This window comes from Centruroides sculpturatus, unplaced genomic scaffold (assembly GCF_000671375.1).
Source record: "Centruroides sculpturatus isolate CEXI.00-Female unplaced genomic scaffold, Cexi_2.0 scaffold402, whole genome shotgun sequence".
Taxonomy (NCBI): domain Eukaryota; kingdom Metazoa; phylum Arthropoda; class Arachnida; order Scorpiones; family Buthidae; genus Centruroides; species Centruroides sculpturatus.
This window is the reverse complement of record NW_019384685.1, coordinates 232,072-259,437: the sequence shown is the minus strand read 5'-3', so window position 1 is coordinate 259,437 and position 27,366 is coordinate 232,072. Positions and strand designations below refer to the sequence as shown.

The 27,366-nt window shown below is 28.1% G+C and overlaps 1 protein-coding gene across 1 annotated transcript in view; it reads right to left on the bottom strand.

The window, feature by feature from the left end:
* The window catches only part of LOC111627044 (tetratricopeptide repeat protein 7B-like), a 59,513-nt gene that overhangs the window by 2,475 nt on the left and 29,672 nt on the right, over positions 1-27,366 (bottom strand). The window contains exons 10-17 of the mRNA XM_023370589.1: positions 24,616-24,699; positions 24,251-24,534; positions 19,086-19,158; positions 18,416-18,576; positions 12,729-12,845; positions 4,448-4,539; positions 4,106-4,335; positions 3,326-3,430 (exon numbers count right to left, since the gene is read on the bottom strand). Of these exons, the coding sequence (XP_023226357.1) occupies positions 3,326-3,430; positions 4,106-4,335; positions 4,448-4,539; positions 12,729-12,845; positions 18,416-18,576; positions 19,086-19,158; positions 24,251-24,534; positions 24,616-24,699 (1,146 nt within the window). The remainder of the gene's footprint in view (positions 1-3,325; positions 3,431-4,105; positions 4,336-4,447; positions 4,540-12,728; positions 12,846-18,415; positions 18,577-19,085; positions 19,159-24,250; positions 24,535-24,615; positions 24,700-27,366) is intronic.

Genomic DNA, 27,366 nt, shown 5'->3' with positions numbered 1-27,366 from the left:
ATAACTTCTGAAAATTCCTGAAGAAGAGAGAAATGCAATCGACATTGGACAGATTTTTATAAACCAAATAAAAGACAAAAAAACAAACTATAGACAGCCAGACCTTCCTTTTTAAGCTACTCAGCTGCCCAGTTAAAAAGTTCCTTAAAAACACAGAAATATAGTTTGTTCTGGAACATTGAAGAAAATAAAATGGTGATCATCTGAGAATTTTTAGAATGACTGTCTTTTATTTGGTTTAAAAATTTTTTTTCATCTGACGGGAATTCAAACAAATTGGACAGATTTTTTTAACACACCACAAACAGAAAAAATATGACTGATAAAATTGCAAGACTGTGTATATATGTACTTATGAATAAACATAGTAAGAAAGTATATAAATTTTTAAAATAACCAAACAATTCGGATAGCAAACACAGTCTTGGAATGGATTATGTTCGTTAACTGATCACCCACTGTATTATATGCTTAATTGCAGCATACTAAGAGATAAAGTTATTGAATTATAAGATTAAGGAAGTGCAATAGTTTTCATATAATTTCAAACAAAAAAAAAGAAAACACCAAAATTTCTGCATCAAGCTAGACAAGCAATTCAAAATATTTAAAACCTAAAACTGTTTGTGCAAATCAGAATTGTCCACATTATCATAAATGATATCAAGTATCAAGTATATAAAATTAGACAAAAAACTAGCACAAGTAAACTGGAACTATATACTAAACACAAAAATTCACACCTAAATGCCAATTCCAGCAGTAATTGAACAAAAATTTTAATGTTCAAACGTTTTTGGCTGTCTTTTAGAAGCCCTCCTCAGGAATGTATGAAACACATAAAAAAAAAAAAAAAAAAAACAGTTCTATCATTTGAAAACTTCTAACCATCGAATACAGCTGTGTTCCAAATTTTTAAATATTTAAATGATGTACTGTACGATATAAAAATTGTTACATTTACAACATAAAAATTAATTATTTTTAAATAAAGCTATAAATAAATTATTATTATAGCGTTGTAAAAATGAGTGCGATGTAAACGATGTGGAAATTGTTTTCTTTTACAAAGCAGAAAGATGAAAAAATAATTACACATACAATTATTGTTGTGCTTTGTGGCAATGTAAATAATACTTCCACAATTGTGGAATCGGAATATAATCGGAGTTAATGCAGTTTCCCTTCATGGTTTCTATATAAATCTCAAGAGCCTCCATGAGCGTAAGTCGTGTCGGTCAAAGGCCCTATGCAAAAGAGTAGCTTCATCCCAACATGGGGAAACCCCGGATTTGGTAGCATACTGGGCTAGAGCAGTACTATACTTCCACTTGGACACATCATATTTGTGGTCCCATACTCTAGCCTCAAGGAATCTGTATGTAAATCCGATGTATGTTATCCAATGATTGAAACGTTCGTCATGCAAAGGAATGCTGTACACCCCTTTCAATCGTCAGATAGCATACTTTGGATCTACATACAGATCCCTTGAGGATAGAGTACCAGACCACAAATACAATGTGTCCAAGCAGAAGTATAGTACTGCTCTAGCCCAGTATGCTACCAAATCAGGGGTTTCCCCATGTTGGGATGAAGCTACTCTTTTGCATAGGGCCTTTGACTGACACGACTTACGCTCATGGAGGCTCTTGAGATTTATATAGAAACCATGAAGGGAAACTGCATTAACTCCGATTATATTCCGATTCCACAATTGTGGAAGTATTATTTACATTGCCACAAAGCACAATAATAATTGTATGTGTAATTATTTTTTCATCTTTCTGCTTTGTAAAAGAAAACAATTTCCATGTCGTTTACATCGCACTAATTTTTATAACGCTGTAATAATAATTTATTTATAGCTTTATTTAAAAATAATTAATTTTTATGTTGTAAACTTCGTTTAAATTTTTAAATATTTAAACATCATTTAAATATTTAAAAATTTGAAACACAGTTGTATTTGACGATTAGAAGTTTTTGAATGATAGAACACTTTTTTTTTTTTGTGTTTCATACATTCCTGAGGAGAGCCTCTAAAAGACGGCCAAAAACGTTCGAACATTAAAATTTTTGTTCAATTACTGCTGGAATTAGCATTTAGGTGTGAATTTTTGTATATTAAATTAATTCAATAATTAAAAGCCTATTTCTAAAAAAGAAAAATTTTTTAATTTCTATTTCAGTTGCATCATAATGTACCTCTATAATTTTTTAAAATTATAGAGGTACATCTCTCTCTAAAGAGGAAAAATCTCTATCTATCTACATAACAGATTTTGACTATTCACTTACTGTCCTGAATTAAGTTTAGTATGTAAATAATTGAGAAATACAATAAAAATTGACACTAAAGAACCAACTTTTTTTTTTAGTAAATAATTTCCAGCATCTTAAAATATATCAAGAAAGTAAAGAAGATAATATTAAAAGAACTGTGACGTTTAGTTAACAAGGATAAAAAAGCAGAAACATTTTGAAAAATGTATATTAATGTTATATTTGAATTTCTATATATAACAGTAGATAATACTTTAATAAAGACTAGCAGGTAGGCCCAGCGTTGCTCGGGCAAAAGTAACAATAGCAAAGATTAAGATTATTATGTTATAGTCAACCTTACCCGTTTTCACAGAAGCAAGAGTTGGGTCCCCCGTTTCCAGACTAATTAGAAAATTTTCAGATGGGTCTAAAAATATCTTCAATTTCCCGCAAAAACGAAAAAAAAACTGCATCTGTGTCTTGCATGTCACTTTCTCTTAACAATTCCATTGTTATGTAACACTTCTATTGTTGATGGAAGTGTTAAGCCTTAATCCTGTCCCTCTTCCCCGGGGGAGGAATTTCAAAAAATCCCTTCTTTTTGTGTGTTTTCATGAAGTGCCCTAACTGTGTACCAAATTTCAACTTTCAACTCCTAACCGTTTGGGCTCTGCACTTATTATTATTATCATCATCATTATTATCATTATCAATTCATCTCGATTATATATATGGATAATACAGAAGATATGCCACATTATTATTCATATTATAAAGTAAACATAACTTTTGCTAATGTTGCAAAGTTAAACATTAAAAATATCTTTCGTAATTTATTTTTTTCAACAAATGTGATAAATTAAAAAATAAATGAAATAAATCTTTTAGTATGTAATTTTATTACATTTAAGGTATATTTAAAAAAATGTTCTAATCATTTTTTAAATTTCTGATTAAAACATTTTACTAATAACTCATGTAGTAATCATAAATATTACTTTTCTTAATCAGTCTTGCATTAATTTTGAATGATATAAATTAAAATCATTAAACTTACTAAATGTTGAAGAGCTTTCACATGAAGTGGGTTAATAGCAACTGCATTTTGAAAACATGTTTTAGCTTCATGATATTCTCTTTTATATTTATGGATCATGCCTTTCTGTTAAAATATAAAAAAAAACAGCTTTAAAATAAATCTGATTATATTTTTTTATATAAAAACTTTGCCTCTAGATGATAATCATGCACAGGTTATAAACTCATACCATCATCTTAAGCCAATAAAATTCATATCACATTGTTTTCTGAAAACTTTTAAAATATATTTTTTTTAATATTTTACAGAGATTACATTAACTATGAATCTGTTTATCTAAGATTTTTTCTCATTCTTGATATTTGCATGGTATTATATCTAGAAAACACTTGTAGAAAAACTGGAAATAAATATACCAATCATACTACACTTTACATTAACTAGTTTAATCACAACAAACATTTTTGACCCAGTTCAGAGGTCTGCCTCAGGTTAAAAATGTATTAAAATACAAATTTAAAGAAAAGAACCAAGTTCTAATGGTAGAACTATAATGATGTAAAATCTGAAAAAGGTTTTTCAAATTTTGTAAATTTAAAAATAGCAGTTATAGTTCTACAATTAGAATTCTGTTCTTTTCTTTAATTTTGTATTTTGATAAATTTTTAACCCGAGGCAGACCTCTGAATAGGGTCAAAAACATTTGCACATTTTCCAGCACTAGTTTAATGAAAACAAAGTGCAGTGTGATTAGTATTATATTTAAGATATTATCATCAATTATAATAACAGACTTACCATAACCATTAATTGATGACACAGTGGAAATATGCTGGAAGCTTCATGAATGCACGCTTCTGCTTCTGATACCTGACCCAAATGTAAATAAAGCTCAGCTATCAGCAGCCAGATGTGTAACTGTAGTAACCAAACTGTTTGTGGACCAGGTTTGGGTTGAAAACCACCAACTGAAGATGCAACTTCTGACAGAGCTTGTTCAATTCTAGTAGCTACTATCACAGAATTTCCTAATTAAAAATAAACAAAACTACAATAAAACTATTTAATATGTAAAAATTTTCTAATTAAACAAGAAATAAATAAAACATTTCTTTCTATTACAGTAACATATTAAATTACCCGAATCACCATCAGACAGTTCTGAAGAATGCAACTGGAATACACTTTTATTCTCACTTGTGACTCTTTGCAAACCACCATCATTCATATCACTAAAAAGTAATAATCAATGCTTTTATTTATAAGTAATTTAAAATTTTATTGATATTGAACTTTTGATGATTTATCTCTAAAACTAACTGTTTACAAAACAATTTCAACTTGGTATATTACCAGACTCTTTTTCAAATTTGCTATCTTTTATAATTTAAATACCAAATTAATTATTGAAGACATAACTAAAGAATGGAAAAAATGTAAAAGATACAACTGTTTCATCCATATTTACAACTTTGAAATAATTATCATTAATCAAATTAAATACAGGTATCCCCAGTACAACATAGTTTGAAAATTAGGGATATCTCCCTGTACAACACAGTTTCTGGTTTTGCTCTAACACAATTTCAGAATTTGGAAAAAATCCTCCGTACACAAGTAAGTAAGTATTATAAAACCTTCCACTCTTTTTCTAGAAATTTCTTTAATCGAACTAACGTTTTCGGCTATATTTAATGGCCTTCCTCAGGTTCTACAATATTGGAAGGTTCCAATATGGTAGAATCTAATATCCTCCGTACAAAATTTCACAACTTTTAAGTGCAAAACGCCTTCATTTGATACTTTTTTTATTCAAGTAAGCACTCATCCTATCTCAAATTTGTATACAGGTAACCCCCATATAACAAAGGAGTTATGTTCCAGAAAATTGCCATGTTATGCGAATCTGTGTTATACGAAACAAAGAACTAGTGCAAAAAGGGGGGTTAGGTTCCAAAAATTAAAAAACATGTTGTTAAATCTTTATTTAAATCAGATTTATTATTCTTTTTTTCATAGGTAAAATACTTATTTATTATTTAAGTAAATATTTTACCAGAGGATTATTCATTTAATATGATCTCAGCATGAGCAGTATCAACTGGTAACGGTTTGTGAGTGCATTCGTTAATAGTGGTTGCTCTGCAACGGGAGTGCGCTGCTGTTTGTAGGCATTTAGAAACGACAGTGAAAGAAAGAAAGATGGCAGCGTCCGCACTATCGATAGTATCGTGATGGAGGAATCTATAATTTTAAAATATGAGCTTTTAGAGGCAAAAGAAGGGTCCCAATTGTAAAATTTAACCATTAAATGGATTATTTGTTGAAAGAGCATTCAAAGTAGCGACGAAAAAAATTAGAATGCTTGCGTCGAGTTACGCGGAGGTATAAAAGAACGCACCCTTTATTACATTTTATGTTGTATGAGGGTTTTACCCAATTCCCGAACCGTGTTAGAGTGAACCCATGCTATAAAAGCACTGTGTTATACGGGGAATGTTCCCAATTCTTGAAAAGTGTTAGAGAGAATCCTTGCTATAGAAGTCCTGTGTTATATGGGGGTTACCTGTATAGTTTTTAGAATATTAAAATTTTCAATATGTTTTGTGTTTTTCATCAGGTTTAATGAAAACTGATAGTGCAATTTTTTTATTCCTTGTTCTAACTTTCCTATCAAACAGGTATTGTTGTCTTTGCTTTCAGACTTTAGACTTTAAGACAGTCACTGTGTTTTCTTTTTATAGATTAATGTTCATATTTAGTAAAGTTTATTTAAACATTTTTAGGTAAGTGTTATTAACCTTTCTTTAACCGTAGGAAAATATCATATGTAAAAATGATGAACAAAATATGGCGTTATCTCAGTACTCAACTGTTCCCAACTCAAAGAATTTGATATTTGAATGCAAATTCTAGAAAAAATTGCTTGGTCTTCAATCAAGCAAATGTGACCCAATAAAACAAATTTTTGATTAGTAACATATTTTTATTTTGTCACACATAAAAAATTTTTATGGTAAAAAAAAATGAAGATACTGTAGATATTTCTGATCAAGATCAAAAAAACTCAGATGACAATACTTTGTAAAAAGAAAACCCCTCATTTAAAATTAATATTAATGCACAATACAGTACTTTTAATTGTGATGTTTGGTTGATTATTGATTGCTTTAATAAACATATTTCTCTTAGTAACAAAAAAGAATAGTATACTTTTGTTAACTTTTGGAACTTAACCCCATGTTTTGTATTAGTCCATTGTTTTGTATAGCACAGATTCCATAAACAACAAAAAATTACAGATATGAGAAAAGGAATATTATAAACAACATAAAGTATAGAATACCTATTGTAAAATTATACTAAAAACACATAAGAAAGAAGAAGCTTATAGACCATTAGTGGATTAGTGGATATAATTTAGAGCATTTTTTAAAAAGTAAATTAAATATTTATTCTAATTCTATGTGTAGTATAAAGAATGCAGACCAAGTAGTAAATAAATTAAGCAATTTTAAAAAGAGACAAAATCATAAATCATTGAGTCTAGATGTAAAAAGTATGTATCCTTCTATTAATTCGAAAATGATAGAAATTAGCTTATTTAACCTACAAGTAGAAGATTGGATAATTAGGCTTATAAAGTTCACTTATACTAATAATTATTTTGAGATTGATAAACAAAAAGATGGAATCAGTATGGGTTCAAAGATAGAACTGAAATTGGCAGAATTAGCAATGATAGAAGCAGATAATTTCATAATGAATATCAATGGAGTCAAATTGTGTTTTAGGTATGTTGATGACTACCTCATAATATTTAAGAGCTGAAAACTACAGAAGAGAACATTGTTAACCAAGCTAACCTTTGGAATACCAATATACAGTATGATTATGAAAAAGAAAATAATAGTACAGTAAGTTGAACTATTTCAATTTAACTACAGGTAACCCCCGTATAACACGGTAGTTACGTTCCAAAAAATTGTTGTGTTATGCGAATCCGTGTTATACGAAACAAAGAACTAATACGAAAAGGAGGGTTAGGTTCCAAAAATTAAAAAAACATGCTAGTATATTTTCATAATTAAGATAAATATCTTCATTAAAATTTTTTTAAGTGATACATATTAATATAAATTAAACGATGTTTTCTTCGTCATCACTAAAAACACTATTAATTAACCGAGAGCGTTTTCTTTTTGGCAAGTTATCCTTATCCTCTGAGCATTTTTCTGCATTATCTTCAGATCCATGCTTTACCTTTTGCAAAATGTATGTAATTTTAGATTGCTTGCTTCTAGTTAAAAGGTCTTTATAAATTTCCTTATATGGTGCTAAGCACTTATGAAGAATAAAGCAAGTATGGAATAAGGGAAAAACATTCGGCAACATCAGAAGCAGAAGCGTCGCGATCTGGCAATATTGAAACAAGTTTTGAGAAGGACCACGTGTATCGACAGAAGGCAAGAAGAAAAAATTTACATACTTAAGTACTAATAGTTCACGAAAATAATAATTTTCGTGAACTATTAGTACTTAAGTATGTAAAAATTTATTACATTTCCTGTTGTATGAGGGTTTTACCCAATTCTTGAACTGTGTCAGAGTAAATCCATGCTATAAAAGTACTGTGTTATACGGGGGATGGTACCAATTCTCGAACTGTGTTAGAGTGAATCCGTGCTAAAGAAGTGCCGTGTTATACGGGGGTTACCTGTATTATAAACCAGAAAACAAATTTATTTTTTGAACTTATGAAAAGTTATGTAATGTACAAAAAACAATTATATACCTTATGAAACCAATGACCAGAGTGCAAAGAAAAACAAAATGAAAATTCACCATGAACGTTTTCAAACTCTACGGAGTTTAAAAACGTTCATGGTGAATTTTCAAAAACAATTAATTTTAAGTCTTATTATCCATAATCAGTAAAGAAGAATGCATATAAAATGGAATTACAAAAGATCTATACAAGAATTACATATGAAAAAGATACAAATGAAGAAATCAATAAAATGAGAAATAAATATATGATAATTAATTTGAAGACACAGTCTGTCCAAAAACAGGAACCACCATTTATTTACTTCTAGTGTTCCAGAATATAAACATTTGGAGACTTGACGTTTCTTTTTAAACTGCTTGGCTGTCAAATTTGAAAAAACCCTTAAAAAACATGATTGCCATCCGGTGAATTTCTACAATTGAAACTTTTGCAAAGATTTCTCACCAGGGGAAGCTAAAAATATACATTTACCAGTGCTTCCTTACCAGTAGATATAAAGCTCAAACATCTCCAAGTGGTAAGGATGAAAAAGAAAATGATGATGTCTGTAAGACCCACCAGTTCCAATTTTTTAAAATTTGTAATTTTAATTGGATATTTTTCTGTGTTTTTAAATTTGATTGCCAAGGAGCCTAAAAAGAAAGGTCGGGTTGTCAAATGTTTGTATTCTGGAACACTAGAAGTAAATAAATGGTGGTTCCTGTTTTTGCACATACAGTGTCTTCAAATTAATTTTCATAAGACTGCCATTTGATGAAATTCAATTATACAAAATGAATTTATATTAAACAATTACCCATATAATTCATTGAAAAAATGGAAGACAGAATATTTTAACTATCAATATAATGTTAAAAACCTAAAAGAAAATGCAAGATATTTTGCATTCCATATATTAAAAACATTTACAAAAAAATGTGCTATTAATTTAAAGAAAAACAAATAATTTTAACAACAACCATGAAAAATAAATTAAAATAATAAATATAAATAAGAAAGAAAAAATTTATATCTTACAGGAAATAGGAGTTATTTATAAATTAAAATGTACATGTCAAGAATAAAAAATATATATAGGAGACACAGGAAAAAACTGGAAAAAGAATTAAAGAGCATTTAACAGGAATTAGATTGAAGTATGTAAATTCACCATGGTTGAAACCTGTAAATGAGGAGAATTGTAATATATAGATACTTCAGAAATTAAAATAGTTGATAAAGAAAAAATATTCATAAAAGAGAATTTAAAAAACATTTAATAATCATTAATACTAAAAATAAATTGAATGTAAACAGTAGTATGCAAATTTTCACTGGTTGGTATATTATTATAAAAATGACCACCAGCATGTGATTAAATTGAATCACAGTATTCTTGTGTACTAGAGAGTTCATTGTGTGTTTATTATTATTGTTTATTTCTATCACTGAAGAGGAACTGTTAATTGATACAATTTGAAATGTGTATGGTGTAAGTACATCTGTTCGATAATAAAAAAGAACTGTTGAAAAGATCAGAGTAATTTTTTTTATATTCATTATTTTAAAGTAGCTTTTCCTTTTAAAAGTTTTTTGAGATGTTAAATTATGTTTATTGTTGTATTTATTTTGAAAGAAGTTCTTATTATATGCTTTGTAAAACAGTATTATATGAATGTAATAGTTTATTCATAATTTCATTTGTGGGAAATATTTTTTTCATATCAGTAAGTGCTCTTTTCTAAAACAGCACCTACTGATACTGATATTTATTATATCAATCAATCAAAGAATTTATAAAAAGATGAAAGATGATCCAATACTGACAAATTATGAAGTTATTTATTATACTAAAAATTAATGTAAGATGTATGTACTGAACCCTAAACAAAATAATGAATTATATAATTTAATAGGATAAGTAAATTATCAAGTGAGCTAAAAGTTCAATATACCTCAATTATAAAAAATGTTGACAATGAATTATTTATAATTATAATCCAACTTTTTATTTAAAAAGTATATAAAAAAATAAACATAACCAATTAAAAAATAGATTAAATAATATACTATAAAATAAGTATTTCAGGATACATCACAAGCTTTATAAATTATTAACATATTTTGTGAAGAGCATCTACTTAGAAAATCTAATATTGAGTTGAAAATGTTGAGACTTATAATTTTTAGCAATTAATATTCAAAAACTATATTTGAAATTACTTAAAATATTTAATTTGAAAATGATCAATTCAATTACAGTGAAATTCTGTTAATCCGGCCTTGTCAGGACTGACGCAGTGCCGGTTTATTGAATATGCTGCATTATCAAATGGTGGAAAATTTTCTGAGTTTTTGATCTCCTGAATAAAATTTCTGATATCTTTGTGTGTAAAACTGTATAAATCTGCCTGTGCATCTCACACATTTAGAGCAAGTTGAAATTTATAAGGTATGCTGGAAAATTAGCGCTGACGAATGTAGATTACGCCAAGATATCTTGGCGTAATCTACATTCGTCAGCGCTAATTTTCAGTAGATAAAAGGAGCCAGAAACCCAAATGGACAAGGATGAACTAGCAAGACGTCATAAGATTTACCAATTTTAAAGAAGAATTTTCTTAATATTTATTGGTTTTTTTGTGTTTTTAAGGAACTTTTTTAAATATAGGCAGTTGTGTAGCCTGAAAAGGAAGATCCAGCTGTCTGTACTTTGTTCTAGAACAGTATGTAATAATGGTAATCGTCTGAAATATATATTTTTAGAGCAACTTTGTCTTTAATTTATGAAAAAATAATTCATTCATCCGATGGAAAAAAATAATTCATTCATATCAGTAAGTGCTATTTTCTTCCACAAAAGAATGCATTAATAAAAATATAAAGATAGTTATAGATAAAAAGATAGGGAAATGGTATTTTCTATTTTTATTTAATACAGTATGTTTCATGTTTATTGTAGTAATGAGTAAAAATTCATTATGGGATTACTTCAATCGCACAAGAGAAAGCAATGATGGAGTGTGCAAACTGTGCTTTAAAACAATCAAAGCAGTTGGAGGAAGTACTAGCGGACTGNAAAAAAAAATAAATAAAAGTACATTTTTCAAGAAAGAAATTGATGAATCTTTGCCTGGAAAAAACATCAGGATGAGATTATTAAAGATATACTGAAAGATTCTCCTTAAACTTTTCGCTCTGATATATCTTGATGAATGGACATCACTTAACCACTCAGCAGTGAGCAATGACTATAGTAATCAAGGGCGATGCAAGGGTGTGGCAGTGGTGAGGGACGACTATAATCATCAAATTCTTTTGAGGGATATCGCCAAAAACTAGCCTAAAACTACCACAAAAAAAAATTCACATGAAAAATGAATTATGTAACAATAAAAAAGGATTTTTCTTTACTAGACATAACTGTTTACAAAATCTTTTTTTGAAACAGTAATGAGAAATAACGTGTGAAAAAATACTCTAAAAATTTTGCTATTACAAGAATGTTGTTTGTCTAAACTGATAAAAAACTTGAAAATAAATTGTTGTTCAATGATTCTGTCAGTAATTCAGTTTTGTTTTTGTCGTAAATCATTTGTTAAAACAAATTTACTAATAAATTACCAATAAACTGGTAATTCCTAATATAATTATTGAATTACCAGTAACATAATACCCGGTAAATTTGCAATCACTAGTCATGTTGGTCATCTATCTAACTTCTTTCAGGGAAAATTTTTGAATTGAAATAATCAGTGATTTCCAGTGCAAAGCAGAAGTTCCTATATAGTTAATCAAGACCTCCTGCCCCTAAGCTTTCCATATCTAGTCCCAACTTTCATCTATCTAACTCTGTTCTTAAGATTAAAGAACAACAGACAAGCAAACAAACGAACGACAGTGGAAATTTATAGATCTACAATTTTTACTTTCCCAGTTGTTATATATAACAGAGGGAAAGTATGGCAATCAGTCAAAATGACCTCCCCAAAATTTTTACATTTTTTGGACTTGGACACCTTGAAACATCAAGAAATGAAAAAAAAATTTGGGAATAATTTCTGTATGTACGTATGTGTGGGAGAAAGCACGATTGTGTTCACCCTGTTTAAGGCTTAATAACTCCTGTGTTTTTTGTTGAAAATGTCTGAAATTTTGCAGGGAGGTTTGTTTATTAGGGGATCGATGCTATTAAATTTTGCCAATTAAAGGTCAAGGGATTAGGGTGATAATGGGGGTCATGTGTATCTCCAGTAGGGTCAGTCTTAATGATGATTTTACTGATTATTAGTATTTACAATATTTTATAAAACTCATCCTTACTCTCAAAATTAAGCTTTTTACCATTTTATAATAGTTAAAATATAAAAAGTTCTTTTAATAAAATATAACAACAGATGGTGCCAAAATTTTAAATGTTGCCTTTTCTGGCAACATTTAAAATTTTGGCACCTTGTAAAAGTTGAGTAACTTGTTGCTGGTTTATTTTTTCAAATTGCAGCCCAATAATGAAATTAAAATGATATGCAAAATGAACTTCAGATTCTTCCTTTTCATTGGCAATAAATACAACACTAATACCTAATACAATTAAATTACTTGTACTACCAAATATTGCAAATTCAAACGTTAAAAATTTGAAATTTTTACCTTTTAAGTTTCTTTTCATATAAAGTTTTCCACTGTTGAAGCATTTGTTTACTGGTAAGAAGAGCAACTTCCCCACCAACACAATGCAGTTCTAAATGGGCTTTTGTGTACATAAGACTAAAAATAAATTAATTAAATAAGTAAAAGTATTGTATTAAATATAATTAAGTAATAAGTATAAAGAAGTTTATTAATTAAAAATTGAATTATGACAATTTACAAAAAATTATAAAATTTTTCGAGTCTATCTTTCATCCTTTTAACACACCACAGAAGTAACAGTATATTGGCTTGGATAAACTTCCACAGAAACACGTGATAAATTATAAAGAAAACACACAAAGTTAAAAATGATCGAAATGCCAACCTTTTATTTGAGGATTCGGCATCCTTTAACATTAAAACAATGGTTACAATTTCTGACCATAACTACCATGTTCTTTAGCACAATATTATAACTGGTTCAGATCCTCTGTTATCATGTACGCTGTTATGTAAGTTTAATAATATTTACAATGCTGGACTGCAATTTTTAATCATGTTTTAATTAAAAAATATCATTGACTTGTTTAGATCAAAAATTTGTATATACAGTAGATCCCCCTATAAAACTGTTTCCTATAGTTATGATTCCTATAAAAATTGTGGCAGTATCCGTAAACAACGGTAAAAATAACTCCTATAATACGTAAAACGTCATCGGGCAGCCAAACTACTTTCCCGCCGTCCGTAGCGCCACGCTACGGACGTTTAGGCGGATAAATTGAGTTTAGTATCGTCTGTTCATATAATTATATATAAATTAGGTACTGTACATATAATTATATATTAATTATATATAAATTAGGTACTGTATATATAATTATATATTAACTTAATTTATTGTAACTTTATTATAATTAAATATATATTTTTCGCCGTCTAGCGTCACGCTACGGCGAGTTAGGCGACCTATCGTCTGTCCAGTACTGTAATTTTATACATTTCTTGTGAAAGAAACATTTCTTATTTAACGGCCATAAAAATTATTTATATTAAGGATGTCTCCAAAGGTCAACGAAGTTTTCGCAGAAAAATAATATCAGAAATCGCGGCCGCAGTTTGATGCGCTGTTCCGCGACGAAACCAAGCTTTAGCAACGGGCGTAGTCGAACGGTACACACTCGGTAAGCAATCCTACAATTTTTTGTTTATAACGTAGTTTATACGGATTATTTTCAAAAAAATATACGTATTTTGGAAATGTTGAGTCGAATTAGTCTAGAATCGATTAATTTTATGAAAGAAAACCTTTCAAACAGCCGTAGTCCGTAAACTATGATTCCTACAAAATTGATTCATAAAGAACAGAACGTATCTACCGTCTTATAGGGGGATCTACTGTAGTTAACCAGGATCTCCAGCATCTATTATTTCCATATCTATTTTCAATTTTAGCAGTCTTGTCCCTGTATGTCACACTTTTCCTAATAGCAATTGAGTCATGCTGGTCATCTAAATCCATTCTTGAGAAAATTTTGAATTGAAATTACATGACTTCTGGTCCAGACCGAAAGTTTTTATGTCGTTAATTGGGGCCTCTGGTTCTTAAGCTTTCTATATCCAGTCTTGATTTTCATCTATCTAACTCTGTTCTCAAGATTAATAAAGGACAGACAGATGGACAACAGTGGGAATGTATATGTTCTGAAATTTGAAAATTGCAGCCCAATTAATAAATAATATACAAAGTTAGCATATTTGAAAATATCAATTATATGAGATGATCAAACAAAAAAGGGGACTCATGAACAGTTTGATGATATTGCAAGTGAAGTTGCCTCACTGACTCACCTGTTAGCTCATTATTATTATTTAAATTGTGTTGCAATTTGAAATGCCTCATGCACTATAGAACAGAGAATTTTCATAATGGAAAGTTACATTTAGTTACCAAACAATAAAGTTTTAAATTTTTCTAATAATTTTTTAATGTGTTTACTGTCACAACTAGTTGTATAGGTAGACACTGGACATTTCTGACATCAATCTCTATTCCAGAATATCTTGTTTCCCAAACATGTCTCAGACAACAAGATATTTCAGAATACAGATTGATGTCAGAAATGCCCATTGCCTGTCTATACATCTAGTTGTGACAGTAAAAACAGAAAAAAGAAGACACAGTTTCAGAATATATTACAATATAGAACAGAGAATTTTCATAATGGAAAGTTGCATAAATAAGAAAAGTCACTGATAATTAAGACAGTTATGAAAAAAAACTCAAATTATCTGTGCCTACAAATGTTTATGATTACAAAGTTTTAATAAATTGCAGTCCATAGTCTATATGTAACAAAAAATTATTTGAGTTCAAATTCTATGAAATTACTGTGTTTTCACAAAATGATCAGCATGCTGATCTATCCAGGGAGACCAGGAAATCAGATATTTCCATGTGGTAAAAGCCTTGTGGCATGCTGGTTTAAGTGAGGTCTTGCATCCCTCTCTAGAGGGTGCATTAAAAAAAAAGGAACAAGTTCCATCACATAAAAACGAAAAAGTTTTTATTCTAAAACTATGAAACTGTTGGCATTACATCAAAAACTATGATTATACACATTTAATTTCTTTATTTTGTCTTCATTCTAATGAAGAAAAACACTTGTGGATTCCAAAAGTGCTTTTGTTGTGTTTTATTGTTATTTGATTCAAAAACAAAAATTAAACATGTTAAATTTAAAAACTCGCTGTAAATTATTTTGGCTATCACATAAAGTGGATGTTAATTGGTGTAATTTGAGAGGAAGGTGTTATTTTTAAGGTCAGGGTAGATGGCCAGTGTAGACTACACTGACTAATAGTCAAATTACAATGTTGTTCTTTTATTGTACTTGGAACATTTAATTAACAGCTAGTTTTGTTATATNCTTTAAACCATTCTCCTCCTGAGATGTCTATGAGAATGTCCCGAGAAATCCAACACCAGCTGTTCTCAAGGTCATCCAGCTGTAAACACAATGACTCATCTGTGTCAAATTTCGCAGAAAGGGGAGACAATGGAAAATAAAGTTTGAAGCTTTTTCTTCAAAATTAACACATTTCTTTCGTTTTTTCAGTTTTAAGTATTTTTTATGTTTAATTACATTAACATTAAAAATTGGTGGGTACCAAGGGAGTTAAATGAGCAGAAGAGTGTGTCATGCAATACTAGTTTGAAGATAAGATAAGAGTCCTACTATTTCAATATGACAAAGGAAATGGAAAAAAACCAATATGTGAAGATTTGGATATAAAATAATTGGTAAAATTTTGTTAAAAAGTCATAATATAAACAAGTGATAAAATCTTGACTTACTGGCAAAATAAAAAGAGAGAACATCATCATTACCCAAGTTAAAAAATTCAAAGATAACTGGGTCTCACCAGATATTAAGATGTCACCTACCTTCAGATGACGAACCAATGGGTTTTGATCACTGGAATCTAATCAACACATCAAAAATAAGGTTTGATAAAAAAAAAAAAAGGTCACTTCATATTAAGTGCCTTGAAGTAAAGTCACTTTGGGAAACACTACATTTCACATCAAACTTCTCAAAGTAAATATATTTCTGGGATCCTTTCTGACTAGTGTGCAAATGTAAGGACAAACATACAAACATTAAGAACTGTTGGATAAGATCTAGAGAAATGAACTAGCAACAAGTAAACTTTATTAATGCATTTTATCCTACAGGACATACATTCTCTCTCTAACTTGCATAAACACAAGTAAAAATTCTGTTATGTGAAATTTTAATATAAAAAATTTTCACTCATATTGTATTATTTTGTAAGTTATATAGTGTAAATAAGTCATTCTATATCTGGACCCACATAACATCTTTCATTTACTACACCTGTTAAATAGCCATCTAAAATCTACAGAAACAAAACAAACTATTCCATTGGGATGAAAATCTATTACCCCATTAATATAAAATATTTCCCATCTGAAATTGAAAATATGGTTTATTTTAATACAGTGTTACCTCGTACTTTGAATAATTCTAACTTCAAATGCCAAATTCAACAAAAAATTTGCTTTGAAATTTGAACTGTGCATGAAATAAAAAATGCACTCAAAGTGTAAAATAAGCTTCTAAACAATACATAAAATCTCGAATTAGTAAGCATATGTTAAAAGTCACAACTGTTTAAGATGCGGATGTCAACAATATGTGACCAGTAAATACAATTTACATTTTAATATACATTATTAACATATTTTATTTATTGTTTTTGTGTTTTAATTTATTTTAGGGCACTTCATTGTGTTTTTTTTTTATCTTAAATACTGAGTATTTGCTGTTTTAAGTTTATTGAAATGGGTATTGTTTTGGGGTCTGAGGATGGATTAATTTGCTTTCCATTATTTCTAATGGAAAAAATTGCTTTACACTTTAAATGAATTAATTTAAACAGCCTCTTGGAATGAATTAAATCTGAAATACAAGGCACTAATGCATTTGTGAAAAAATTTTATTTTATTCAACACATCCTAAAATGAAGAAAATGCTAACTTTTTAATTATCTAACTATAACAAATATTTAAAATTTTTTAAAATATTTATTATAGTTAGATAAAATAAATTGCTCATTTTATCAAAGCATGCAATTTACATAGTTTTTCATCCACATTGTTATATAAAACCAACCATTTCCACATGTATGTGTTTACCAGTAATGTTTGGATATACTGTATTTTCATCATCATTCAAATCTTCACATTCTTCATTTACCAAGTCTTTAGTCATAAACTGCTACTTGTCCTTTGTCATCTTATAAGCAAGCATTATTTCTATAGCATTATTCAAGCTAATCATTTCTATTGTTATAAAAGTAGAGAATAACAAAATATGCTAAACTAGAAACCATTTTTAAAAATATGAATTTTTTTAGCATTGTGAAATATGAACTCATATCATTCATTAATTTTCAATAATAAAATAGTAGTAGAATCTTGTTTAGAATATTATGTTCAAAATATAATATTTCCATTACTCTTTTTAAAATTTTTTGATAATTAAATGATTTATACTTGTAAATTACTTGTTCAGTTTTAAAAAACTGAAAACTAATCAAATATTTTTAAACTTTAAAGATATGAAAAGCATGATACAGTACAGAAAATATTTATTACAGTAAAATAATATGTATATTTTAAAATGTAATGGTAATTTTCTGTTAAGCTATTCTTCAACATTCTGTTAACAAATATTATATTATATTATAAATTATACATTGTGAAAATAAACTACAAAATGTTTAAAATGATAGATAAACTGCAAAGTAATGCCTTAATGTTTTGTTCAGACTGTATTCAAAGAATATTTTTTAAAGAAAACATTTCAAAATTAACATTTTGAAGAAAATAAACTATATCTAATAACTATTAATATCTTTATGTTTTCATATATAACATGTTTTAAATGATTTTTCATAAGCAACCGTTTTCAATTCAAGAAGAAATGCATGTATTAAATTTATTTCTAAATTCAAAATCATTATTTATATATTATATTTTTGTGAATTTGAAATTAAAAATATCTATAATATAATCTGTCTTATATCAATCATTATTCCAAATGATTCATTTTTCATTAATTTATAAATTATTGCCACAAAAAAATATAATAAAAAAAACAAACTTATAAACTTACTTAAAATTATCAGGATATTCTTCGAGTGCTGCCTCAACCAACTGTAATGCTTCCCAATATTGTTTCTGTGCAGACAATAATAAAACTAACAGATGTAGAGAATGGACATGCTCTCCACGCAAATAAAGTGCAGATTTTGCATGTAATATAGCTTCAGGTAACTTTAAAATAAAATATATATTTTTATATTCATAGTCTAATAAATTAAATTTTTTATGTTAATAAATTATTTATTAATATACTTATTTAAGTAAATAAGCTAATTATTCATTTAATTTTAAGAAGATTTTTTTATTATAATTATCAATTATATTGCAGATTAATATACAGCTAATAAAACCTTCATCAAAATAGTGTTTTTCAAATAAATAAAAACTGTTAAAATTTACTCATTTTAAACTTTCTATTTAGAATTCTTCTAAATTGCAAAGGAGTTTTATGTTGATTTAAAAAATTCTGATTCAATCTAAGATAAATCAAGCTTTCTAATTTCATTTCTATGAATTAAATTTTATTTTAAACAATGTGGAGTAGTTATATCATCTGCAGTTATTTATTTACACCACAAGTTACATAACCATCCAAAATGTCACATGCTCACTTGATGATAATTTCTTATCTTTATTTCTTATACTGATTTAATTTTCTTTATTTTTAAAGGTGTACTTACTTGTCTGGCATGAGCATAATGAAGAGCAAGATAAAATTCAGGCAAATGGTCATTAGGATCAGCTGCTTGTGCTCTAAAATTAATAAAATAAAGAAAATAATCAAATGATATTTTAAATTATCAACTATATAAAATATTAAAAAGTTATGTTTATATTACCAAAAAAAATATATTCAACTATATAAAATATGTAAAAAGTTTCTAAATTTTGAGACAAATATCGTGGAAACGTCAAAAAAAGTGTCTCGGAAATTGTAGAATTACGAATGCGTGTGAAAACAAAATTTACACAACTATACAAAATTATCAATTATATAAAATATTAAAAAGTTATGTTTATATTACCCAAAAAAACTTATAAAAAAATAATAATAATAAAGATTCATAATTCTAATGAATTCTAATGAGTATTTAAATGTTTTTGAAATTGTTAATATATATATNTATAGCATGAGGTTAGGTTATTTGTTTGTTTGTTCACTATGCCCACCTAAGTCTATGAAACTCAGCAGTTACGTTCAAATACTTCTAACTTAGATAATGTTGTATGTCCCACCCCAAATTATCAATAGAATTTCTATAAATTGATCAATTTCTGTCCACATTTGATTGTTGACTTAACATGTAGCACCATCTATTGGAAAAAAGTTAACAAAATAATTAACTAAATATAATTCTTACCAAAAAAAATATTATTTAAAAAATATATATTGTATTCACTGAATTACCGGGACAATGACATAGTGTGAAATAGATGTGCCATTACTGTGACAGGTAGTACAGTACATAGCACTTGCCTGTGTGGAGTGCAGTAGTGTTTGCCCCTGTATATCATACTTTTCCTGTTAGCAATAGAGTCATGTCAGTCCTATATATCTAACTCTGTTCAAGGAAAAATTTTTTACTTGAAATAGCATGACTGGCAGTACAAATTGGAAGTTCATATATGATTAGTCTGGTCTTCTTTCTCTTACAATTTCCATGTCTGGTCTCAACTTTCATCTACAAACTCCATTCTGGAGATTAAGGAAGGACAGACACCCAAATGGATGATAGCGGGAATTTATAGGTGTATAATTTTTTCAAATTGCAGTCCAATAAGTACCCTTCTGTAACCAAGTGGATAAAACCATCGAACACCAGCAGCCAGTCATGGGTTCACACATGACCAACAGACTGGCCACATGGAGTTTTCTGGGTTTTATTTGCATTAGTAGCATTTAAATTGGGGCCAGCTTTACATAAAAGTCTTTCCATGATGCATCTTCTTTGTCATATCACTCTCGTTTCACGTTGCTGTAACCAAATAAACCAAACTAATTCTAACAAGCAATTATCTATTGTGACATTGTCAGAATACCACACTGTAACTTTTCATCACAACGTTCTCAATTCTTTTAGTGGTGTCTTGCCCCTGTACATCATACTTTTCCTGTTAGCAATAGAGTCAAGTCGGTCATATATCAAACTCCATTTGAGGGAAAATTTTGAATTGAAGTAATGCTACGTCCATTCTAAACTGGAAGTTCGTATGTAGTTAATTTGGGCCTCTTGCACTAAGCTTTACACATCTGGTCTCGACTTTCATCTAATTCTTTCTTGTGATTAACCTGTCCTGTGTTATTCCTAATAATTCTCAAGGTAATGATCTCTGACCTAAAGCTTTTAACCCAAGATATCTCATTACAGTATGGGTACTTTTTTGGAACTAGACAGTGCTAATTGTTAGAATTTTTATATTAAAACTAACTTCCAAAATATAATTTTTTTGTTTTTATATTTATTAATATATCTATTTTGTTTGTGAAAAATAAAAATATAATTTCAGATGATACAATAGCCACAATTATTTTTTAAAAAAACATAAAATTTTTGTATAATTTTTGGTGTGTTCATAAAAACGTGTGTGGTCTGGCATTATCTTGGTGAAACACAATGCCTTTTCTATTGGCCAGTTTTGGATGTTTTTCTTTAATTGCCATGTTCAGTTTATCCAATTGGGAACAAAATCCCAATACTAATCAAAATCAATTGTTTGATTCTGTGGAAGCAGCTCGTAGTACAGAATTACTTTCCAATCCCACCAGATGGTGAGCATAACCTTCTTTGGACCAAATTCATCCAAAGAAGGTTATGCTCACCATCTGGTTGTTCATTTTTCTTACCCCATGATTGATTTTGGCTGATGTTATAAATGATCCACTTTTCATCACCTGTCAATAAATGCTTCAGAAAAGGGTCATTTTCATTTCATCTTTCAAGAGAATCACAAATGGAAATGCGATCCAGTAAGTTCTTTTCCGTTAAGTCGTAACAATTCATGTATCCGAGCTCCTTTAGATGTTGAAATACAGTACTGTTTGATGACTTCACTATGTTTGCAATCTCTCGAGTTGTGTAATGAGGGTTTTCATCCAATAATACTTTGATCTGGTCTTCTTCAATAATGAGAGGGAGCATCTTTAAGGTTGAAATTACCCGTTTTAAATTTTGCAAACCACTTTCAAACAGTCAATTCTGCTACAGCACTTCCACCGTAAACATCACATATTTTTTTTTTTTTGCTGTTTGTACAGCATTTTTACCTTTACAATTAAAAAAAAACAAGTGTTGATAATGTACGTTGTTCGCATCCATTTTTGCAATGAGACAAATTAAATGATATTTGAATAATCTTAACTTTTTTTAAACAGACACGTCTCAAGGTCATTTATCATAATATTCATTGGTTTGTATTATTTTAATCATTTTCGTGTCAGTGTCACGACTGTCAGCTATCAAAAATCGCTATGAACTTTCCGAACAACCCAACATATCTATTTATTTAATTTAATAAAATATGACTTTACCCAATGTTAATTTAATCACTAATACATGATGTTCCAAAAAAGGATTCAACCCAAAAGATCAAACTGTAAAATTTAATGTGCAGTTAGTTTAGTCATCATATTAGGCAAGTGGCAACACTATACTTGAAGTTAATGGCTTCTAACTATTGAAATAATCTTGTCATGCACTAGTCTCACTTAAGCATTCATTGTGTCAGATATGTCATTTTCCAAAGATGAATTTGTATTTATTGTTGAATCTTATTTTTTCGTAAGTCTTATAAATATGTGAGTGAAGAGTATCAGCTGAAGTTTCCTCAGACTGTAGTTCCTAACAAGTTGACAATATGTCATTTGATTGATAAATTTTGAGACACTGGGTCTGTATATGATTTAAAGAGCTCAGGGTAGCTATCATTGTTAAAACTGCCAAAATGTTTTGAAATGGATAAGAATCTGTATCTAGGTTGGAGGAAGTCATTTTCAACATAAGGTTAAATGGTAATTTGTGCCTTTTGTTGAATTTAAATATAGAAATAAAAATTTATGCATAAAAATACAAAAGAGGATTGCATCCTTTTTGAAGTGCCCCGTATACCCAAATTATACTATTTTCACTTGTACATTACTTTCCACTGAACCCCTAAAATAAAAAGTTTTCAAAATCATTTAATAATACTTAAAATATCTAAATTTAAATTTGTAACTTAATATTATTTTTAAAAACTGAAATTTTCTCATATTCTTTCAAATAAAAAAACAATTTTATTTTATCACACTTAAGAGTTAAGAGTGTTTAATAGTTATAAATTACAATTTATTTTCTCCTTAAAATTTTTTACATTTTTTTACTTTTTTAAGAATAATAATTTTAATATTTTAAAATTATTATTTTTAAAAATGCTTTTATTGATCTTTCCAAAATTGGGATGGAGATGGTGGGGTGAAGCCACCCTACCATAAACACTACCAACAGTGTCATTCACACACACATACACATCATAATTAAATTCTATACTTGATTGTATGATTTAATCTGATAAATATTAAATAGACCGACTGTTTATTTTGCCATGCCACTAATCTGATAAATTAATGTAAAACCTTTTTAAATTAAAAGAACACTTTAATTTAGGCAAGTGACATTATTATAAGATAGCATATACAATTATATACTTGATGTAATATGTTGATTAAAAGCAATAAAATCAAAGTTGATGCCACAAATGATTTTTTTTAGCATGCCTTGCTAATTAACAGGCTTTTTGATGTCCAAAAGTACAAAATTTCTTTACGACAACAGTGGTTGTGAAAGTTTTCTTTGAAAAATTATTTAAGAAATGCATCAATTTTTGCAAACATATAAACATTATAAAAGTTTAAGAGTTTTTGACTAACTTTTTCATTATCATTATTAAAAATAACATTTATAAAATGATGATAAAACTAATATTTAGCAGAATACACAAGAAATATGCAAGGAAGTCTACTTCCTTTGGCATAATATATATGCCAGGCAATCTACTACCTAGTTCATAGCATATTGTCTTGATTTTGTTCAGTAACTTTTACTAATTTCATTTTTATTGATATCGAAAAAAATGAAGCTAAGATACAATGTTACTTATAAGTGTCCAATGCATAGATTTCTTTCTATAAAACATAAAACCTTTGAGTACAATTTTCTGACTGACTAGGTGTAATTTAAATGTAATTTGTAAAAATTACTAAGAAAGTAATCAAAAATTTATTTATGCTAATTGATTCCCACATATTTGTAAATACAAATTAAAAAAAGAATGAAATGCAATTGAACCTAACTAATTTTAATAATCAATGGCATGGATAAAAAATAATCAAAATTTTGCATATTCTTGTAAAAGTTACTGTAACAGTAAAATTAAACAATAAAATTATGATAGACACAATTATAAAGAATTTCAAAAAATGTTATATTACCAACAATGTGGATGAAACAGAAGATGCTATTTGTTCAAGAAGACTAAAAAGCATGACAGCAATGAAATAGGAATCAGGAATGATAAACAACAAAAGTGATGAAGTATAGTTTCAATGACTTTCCAATTTTTTAAATGTAAACTGCTAAATTTTTGTATGAAAATAAAATAAGAAATAAAAGGTTAACTTATATAATGTTCTAATTTCTTTCAAAAAGTAAGGATTCCAAATTTGTGAGTCAACTTATTTTCAGGCCAATACAATATATTATGTAAAAATGCTAAAAAATGAAACACATTTTGAATGTTTTAGAAATGAATGGCAATCATTGGTTTGTTATATATTGCATTTTCTAAATTTAAATTAACAGAAACTCACTTCAGAAAGGCATCAAAGGCTTTACTTCTTAACTGCTGGCGATGAGTTTGAGGTCTAACTTGTTCTGACATCAACTCTAAACCAACCCCTACAAACAAATGACAACGAGACAGAAGTCCTTGTGATTGAGACAATTCTCTTTCCAAGGCTTTTTCAGACATTTTCAATCCATTATCAACTTGATTCAGATTTTCATAACAAATTCTTGCAGCAATAAGACAAGGTAATGGATTATTAGGTTGAAGTCTTATACATTCTTGAAGCACCAAATATGCACGATTGTGCTGAAATTCAATTTATATTGACATAAATACAAGAATTATCATTTGAATATTTCTATAAATATTTATTAAAATGTTTCTTACCTTCCCTGCAGAAGTTAAAGAAAGAGCAAATTGGAACCATATATGAAATTCTTCAAAAGCAAACTTCATCGCTCGTTCAAAAGACTACAAATACAATTTTTAATATATCAAATAAAATTCATAACCATTTTATAATTTTTTAAAGACAATTTTTTTGTTTATTTATCTCACACACAAACTAGTTTTGTAAAGAATAAAAATAATTATTAATAATATTCTATATACTTTAGATTTTTAGTATTATTGTTATTAATATTTCTCTAATTCATTTTCTCTTTACATCATCAAAAAATGACATTTCAAATTTTTTTATAGGAAAGGAATAATTTTAATATACAATAGAACTAAGTTAAAAATTTTAATTTCAAAGGTCCCAATTTTTCCCCCATAAGTATACTGAAATCTGGTAAATAAATTTGCTTAAGAAGTTTTTCAACTATTGCATGCTATCAAAAATTTTATACTTTTATTTTCATATGGAAAAAGAAAAAATTACATTAGGAAATGCACAAAATTTCATATGTCACTTCACTGCATTCATCATTTTGCACTACTTTGAACATGGATATTTCAATTTTCTTACATGGTTATCTGGCAACAATTCTTACAACAAACAGCAAATAGAATCACAGTGGAGAATACTCCAATGACAGAGTAGTTTTGATGTCATCTTGCAACAGAAAGAATGCTGCCACTTCAAGTTGATCTCATCTAAACTTTTTCATCCTGGTAAAAATCTGCATCACATTGCTTTGGATTGATAATTTTTTATGTTAATGCATGTCCAATAAACAGCAAGTGTTTTCTAAATTTTAGAAAGAACCCATTTTTCATAGTCATGATGATGCACTAAAAGACTTCTGAGAAAAATTTATGAAATTAAACTATGTCAATGAAAATCACTGTAAAGATTTCTGCTGAAGTTATCTGCAATGGTTTATTCAATTCTCTTTCTACAGTGTGAGATGGAAACTGACCATAAGTCTTCAACAAATTTTAGCATAGTATTTATCTTAGTTTGTGTAAGACATAAAAAAAAAAAAATATATATATATATATATATTTTACATAACAAAAGGGATGAAGCAAGCTACACTAGATAAGTATCTAATGTGGGAGACTTCACTTCCCTACTTGTTTTGCTTACTTCTCCCATGGGCTTGTCCCCTTATTCCTAATATAGACTATTCATAACATAAATTTTATGGTGATTCTTTGATTCCTGATGCTGTCATTTTTATTACGTTTTTCATCATGAGAAAAGTATTGTGATGATTTTAAGCTAAGTATTTTATATACAGAATAGATAAATGCTGTGTAAGCCTAATTGACAATAATGTAGTAGAACATTGTTAAATAAATATGGATTACTTAAAAAAAAGCTACATTATATTTCATTTCTGCTTGGTCCCTAGAAAAATTTCTTAATTGAGTTTTACTGTACAGTAGACTCCCCTGTAAAACAAATTCATATAGTTCGGATTCCTACCTATATCATGGCAAAAAAATTGCAACCGTATTCGTATAAACACACTAAAAGAGACTCGTCTAATTCAGTAAAACATCATCGCCGACTCTTATTGCAACAGGATTGGTTGAATCTAGACCAATAGCAGATATTGCACAAATTGTTGAGTTTAAATGAGCAGTGGACCTACTAAAAACCATTTATTATTTAACGGCCATAAAAATTATATTTATATTAATGATGTCTCCAAAGTTCAGCAAAGTTTTCACAAAAAAATAATTTATCAGGAAGCACGCGAGCACCATTCGATGCACCACTCCACAATGAAAACAAGCTTAAGCAATGGCACCATTGAATGGTGTACACTAGGTAAGTAATCCTACAATTTTTTGTCTATAGCATAGTTTATATGGATTATTCTCAAAAAATTATACGTATTTTGGAAATGTTGAGTCGAATTAGTCTAGAATCGATTAATTTTATGGAAGAAAACCTTTCAAACAGCCGTAGTCCGTAAACTGCATACGTGCCAGGCTGTGATTGGCTCATGTATTTAAGGACTCGTAGAAAATGAATTTCATAAAAACCGGAACTTATCTACCGTGTTATAGGGAGGTCAACTGTATTTGCATAAAATTTACATAAAAAAAAAAAAAATAGAAAGTACTGATTACAGAATATTATTTTTTAACAAAAACATTATATTAATTTTGGTTTATATAGTCTTTAGATAAAAAATATAATTTTATTTAAAAATTAATTATTTAATCTTATAAATTACAACAATAGAAATTTAAATAAAATTTTGTGTTCGTCGTTAAGAATTTATGATGTTAAATTATTTAATATAATATCAAAATATCTTAGATCTTACATCTTAATTATGATTCATGTGGTTAAAAACAAGAAATATACTGTTAATAACTCCACATTAAAACAAAATGTTTGTGATTCTGATATGCTGACAATGTTTTTTTTTAATTTTCAATTATCTGAATTAAATAAAAAAATATATTTATATATTATTATTGCATGAAAATTTATACTAAAAATATGATAAATGTCACCATGACAAGAAAAATTTTAATAAAAATGAATGTATACTTAAAGATAATTTTAAAAAAAATATTTTTACAAACTGGAGATTATATATTAAAATTTCCTAACATATTTCGTTGTATGCCAAGTTCTATACTTATATATTACTTATATATGTACAGTACAGTACTTATATATTTTATATATACATACATATATATATATATATATACATGAGAAATGTA